At 37.7% G+C, this 5296-nt stretch overlaps 1 protein-coding gene across 3 annotated transcripts; it reads right to left on the reverse strand.

The window, feature by feature from the left end:
• Nucleotides 1-259: 259 nt before the first annotated feature.
• Nucleotides 260-4698, reverse strand: LOC114731484 (NAC domain-containing protein 37). Of its 3 annotated transcripts, none has more exons than XM_028918665.1 (4): nucleotides 4592-4698; nucleotides 2436-2616; nucleotides 1983-2254; nucleotides 260-1038 (listed from the first exon to the last, which is right to left on the reverse strand). In XM_028918665.1, exons 2-4 carry the CDS (start codon nucleotides 2599-2601, stop codon nucleotides 448-450), a joined length of 1029 nt encoding a protein of 342 aa, XP_028774498.1. In that variant the 5' UTR covers nucleotides 2602-2616; nucleotides 4592-4698; the 3' UTR covers nucleotides 260-447. The 3 variants fall into 3 exon arrangements, with proteins under 3 accessions (XP_028774498.1, XP_028774496.1, XP_028774497.1); XM_028918663.1 differs by having other exon boundaries at nucleotides 2436-2622; XM_028918664.1 differs by lacking the exon at nucleotides 4592-4698 and adding an exon at nucleotides 3768-4161 and having other exon boundaries at nucleotides 2436-2622.
• Between the last annotated feature and the right edge of the window lie 598 nt (nucleotides 4699-5296).

Consider the following 5296-nt stretch of genomic DNA (forward strand, 5'->3'; position numbering starts at 1 on the left):
ATATAAATTGTAAACCCTATAAAAAACCGTTCATCATGTTAGGAATATGATAAAGGAGACAACAACTTAGTAGAGTTTCACGACATCAAGAAAAGAGCACATGCTACTTCTTGTGCCCAGAAACAGTACAGATGATATGGCATAACTCGAAGAGCACGATGGATTATTCTCTCTACTGCCATATTATCGCATCTCAACTCGTAGGCATGAGAGAGTCCTATATGCTATATTCTGCCAGAGTGCTCCTTTTGCGATACAATTTAAATATGAGAAACTATATCTAGATTCTAGAGTCGCCTTGGGGGCATGCACCTCATCAATTCAAAGGAGAATATTTCCACAAAAATATATGTCTCACGCACTCACATCAAATTAATTAACATTTTTATATAGTTACTACGTGCGTCCCAATAAGAACCTCTCCTTCTCTTCCCCTTCTTTAATTGTTCATTTCTCAAACACGCATATCCCAATGTCACAGTCTGAGCTTCCATTTAAAAATGGGCTGAACTTGTTGCCTTCATCGCTACTACTCTGCAATAAGAGCAATGCCTCGTGGGTTTCAAAGCCTGACATTCCATGATTATCACTACTCTCGTGCCTCTCTTGATCTTGACTCAATTGAGAAGCCACAAATTTGTCAAGAGCCCTCCAATCAGTCACCCTTTGGGTCGTGTTTTCGTTGTTGTTGACCAGCCTGTTCTGGTCGTCTTCTTCGTTCTTGTTATGATTGTTGTCACTATTGTGTGATATGAAAGACACCAGTGCTGAGCTTGGCCTCTTCATTAGTGGCAGAGATGGACTTTCTAGCTGAGGAAGCTGTACGAACTGATCTGAGTGCATGAAGTTCAAGTTATTATCTGCTTCTGTCTCCTTCTTACACAGGAAACTTGGAGCTAAGAAACTCTGGGCCTGCCTTGATGCGTAGTCGACTCCACTTGTCTCCTCATAAAAGTAACCTGAATCCCATCCTTCTATTGTCTTCGTTTGCCCATTGTTTTTCTTTTTGAATGCTCTGCATACCACCCATCCTTCTTCCTGCACATACTCAGCCACAATAATTAGAACCAAGTTAAGAAAAAAAAATTCATTTTTTGTTTGTTTTGATGCTTGGGCATATTCTTATCTCTCGAGGATTTTCATCATGTTTGACCAGGAGAAGTAATAGTAGGATGTAGTCAAAAGCAGCACCCAAAAAATTAATCCACTAATAAGAGTTTAAAAAAGAAAGATAACATCGTTTTAAGTTTATATAATTTTTTTTTAATTAAGAACACTTTAATAAGGACTAAAGTTCTAAATGTTTCAAATCGACGTGGAGAGAGATACAGCACTTGACAAAGGTCAAAGATCCGTTAATAACTGTCGAAAAAGGGAAGCCAACATGACGATTAATTTACTTGTATAGATGTTTACGTATGGGAAGAAAGTCTACAAAAGAGAAATTATGGAAAGGAGCTAAAGCAAACCAATTATTCTGATGTTGAAAGTTGAAAGTAAACGACTTTTGACTTAATGTTGGTGAAAGTTATGCTGTGAGAAAACATGGTGTACGTACCCTTGGTGAATATTCAGACCTTGGTGGCCTATGAAGAATAAAGAAAAAAGTTGTTGTCATAAGCTCTAAAGTAAACTTTGAAGAGTTGGCCCAAAAAAAAAAGTAAGTTTTGAAGAGACCTATCAAACTGCATTTGCATCGAGTGGAACAGTAAGGTCCTGCCAATAATTTTCTAGCACTCGAGACTAGTTGGACGTGTTAACACAAAACTATACAAGATAATTCATCGCCTCCAAAAATAGTTATTATTGTACGTACTTCACCAAAAACTAGAGCTGTATATATGCCAAGAGTCTGAGATTTAATTTTTATAACGTTATCAGCATTTCACAACCCACTCATGTACAGGAACTTAAACCAAAAAAGAAAAAGAATAAATCAAAGCGAAATATTAATAGAAAGAGCTTATGTACGTAGCACTTGCCTGAGGGGGTGCATTTTCATCAGATTCGAGCCTATACTCATGCATGATCCAGTCAGTTTTCTGTCCGTTAGGGGCTCTTCCTTTGTAGAAAACAAGGGTCTTCCTCATTCCGATGAGCTTGGTCTTGTCGTACACTGCCTTATCTCTTCCAGTCGCCTTCCAGAACCCCGCCACGGTTGCTCTGTTCGTCCTCGTCCCCGTCGGATACTTCTTATCTTTGTGGCTGAAGAAATACCATTCGTTCTGTTCCTCATACCCGATCCTGCATCTGTCTGTCACACCACAATTGAACTCCATGTATTAGGGGAAGAAAGAATCAGCGTACTAACTACAAGGGATCTGGATAATATGTATAAAAGCAAACCCTAATGAGTAAATAAGATGAATTAACTCGACCAATCTTTCACCATCTAGTTTGAAGTATATTCAAATGATGAAGTGAGGTGTGTGTACCTTGCAGATCCCATGGCTCAATGCGATATAGATCGATCTCTCTGATAACGTCAAGATCTATCTTCTGGGAGGCGACTTTCTTCCTCAGATAATAACCAACAAGCTCTTCATCTGTTGGGTGGAACCGAAAGCCCGGTGGGACACATGACTCCATCGGTTCCATCATACCCAAAGTACCAAACTGCTACTGCATCAAATTCACCACCTCCATTAATATAACCTCCACCTACACTTTACTTGACTACTTTCATCATCATGTTTAAATTCTAAACAGCCAAAACCCTTATGTGGGCATCACACAGGTGAACCCACGTTAACAGTGAAGTGAATTCCATAAAGCGAAAAAGGCAAAAACTATTATATATTCTTACTGTATCAAATTTTTTTGGAAAAGACGTGACTAAAAATTTTCATAAGACTTATCCCCTCGTATATTTATTAATTTGAGATCCGATAGTAAAGAACATGTGCTAAAGTTTTCTTAAAAAGGCATAGAAACCCTCATCACAATCAAGTTGCAAAATAGAAAAGGAAATTAGAGAAAAATGAAGAAAAAAAATAGGGGCTTTTGGCGAAAAGGTGACGAGTGTTATCAGAGATAATGATAAACTCATTTGGTGGTGAGCAACACTCACCAAATTGAATTCCTCAAATGAAATAAAAATGAGCGCGTGTTATAAAACAAAACCCATAATTTCAGAAACAATGATTTTTGCCGGGGTTAAAAGTTAGAGAGAGATGGAAAGGGAGAGAGAACCAAATCATGAGAGTTTGGTTTTGTTCAAAAAACCAGGAGAGAGAGAAGGATCGGGTCAGAGTTTAGTTTAAGCCTAAGTGTGTCGTGGAGGAAAACTGTAGGAAATTATAAACGGAAACTAGAGGCTTGTGCTATAATGATGCTGTCTTGTGTTCATGAATGGTGGGAATGATTCATCAAGAACGGGGTTCTCACTCCCCATTCCAATTCTATAAACAATTAATATTCCCCAAATTATTATTAGTTACACATGTTAAGTGAATAATGAAACCACAAAAGAAGTAGGACAGAGACAAAAGACGATAAACAAAACAAGAACAGTTTTTTGTAGACCATAACAATTGTTGCGAGTAGGAAAAGAAAGTAAAGAATGGAATGTTAATATCAGAAGGGAATGAAAGAAATAAAACTGGAGTTATAGGAAGAAGAGATGAGGAAAGAGAAGGAGTGGTGACGTTATCACAGAATGGCACGCGTTGGTTGAAAGACAAAAGAAAAAGTGGGGGATCAATTGCAGGAAGGCCTGCCATGGAAAAAGGATAATAAAAAGGAGAAAAAGGAGAAGGGACACGCACAAGTGCTGAGATGAGAGTGAGGCATTGGGCAGCCTGTGTGTCTTGGGGGGCTCTCTGACTCTTTTGTCTCTTTGTCGAGAATTTCAATGGCAGTTTTCTGACCTCTTTCCCTGATGGACTATGAGATCAAGCTCATACCCAAAATTCACGACTTTTATGGGAGTGCTCCATATATTCCCAGTTTCAGTTTCTCTCCATTTTTGTCTTCCACACACCCATATAATTAGGTGAATTGAATTCGATAAGGAAAAGAAAATGGAGGTTCTGGGGACAAGCATAAACAAGGAGACGAAGGAAAAGACATGTAGAATTTCCATACACAAGTGAGTCTGAGACCTGCGCAGTTCAAATTATTGGAAAAAGAAGATAATATGATCTGGTGAATAAAGCTAACACGATTCATATGCAAGACTTGTCCGTCCAGCTGCTACTAATTAATTCCAGTCAATTAGACGTATAATTCTATGCATTCTGATGTTGATGTCTTTAATGGACTTTGGGGGATGACTTAATAGACGTGTATGTGCATTTATTCTCCGGAAGGAAATGTGCAAACTAAAACACCGCAATGAATTTCTAAATTTTGAAGAAAAACCCTTCTTAAATGGGATTCGACAGAAATCAAGCTCATATCATTATGTGTTGGGGATGGGGAAAGGAGAACGATGCTGTGCAGGCCAAGTGTGGCAAAGGAGAGAGGAAGAGAGCAAAGACATGTAAAAGAATACGTAAATTAATCAGTAAGCAGAAGAGAAGAGTGCCAAGCTAGCAGTTGGCGATGCTAGGAGTGTGGCATGCAAATTAAGAAGAAGAAATGGGCTCACCTGCGTAAGAAGACTAGGACAAGTGCAATGAAGAAGAAGAAGACAAAAATGAGAGGAATAAGTCAAGTTAAAAAGAAGAAGCTGAGAGGATGAAGGCAGAAGGAAAGAGAAGAGAGGGATATGGAAAAGAAACATTCCGTTACAAGTGAGAATTGGGAAGAATATATATATATATATATATAAAATTAAAAGGGGAAGGGAGGAAGGACCGCGGAATTGCGCATGGCTTGAAGGTTGTCCCCTAGCATCTGACGTCATTGCCTACCTTCCCACCCCATCCTCCGTATTTTTTTAAGATGTGGGTCCCATGTAGGTCCCGTCTGTCCTCTTTATCACTTACGAATAATTTTTTTCAAAAATTTGGTAAGATGAGATATTTCTTCTTGGATTTTAGTGGCGAACATTTTTAATTAACTTTTTTTTTGGCCAAAACATTTTTAATTAACCAGAAGACTCGTTTTAATCTGGAGAATTCAATTTTTAAAAAAACCGTACTACCTCCTAGATAAAAGGTTAGTTCTGATTCTAATCAAATATAATATATCAATTGATTTCGTCTCATAATATAAATTTATGCTTGACAATGTGTGTGATTAGAAATTATATTTTAGCTATGAAACTAATATATATTTATTACAAATAAATAATTTAATTAATTGTTTTAATATCTGTAAATTAATTATGCAGCTCTTATATTAAAAAACT

Source organism: Neltuma alba, unplaced genomic scaffold (assembly GCF_004799145.2).
Source record: "Neltuma alba isolate B1F8T4 unplaced genomic scaffold, ASM479914v2 tig00012836_pilon, whole genome shotgun sequence".
Taxonomy (NCBI): Eukaryota; Viridiplantae; Streptophyta; class Magnoliopsida; order Fabales; family Fabaceae; genus Neltuma; species Neltuma alba.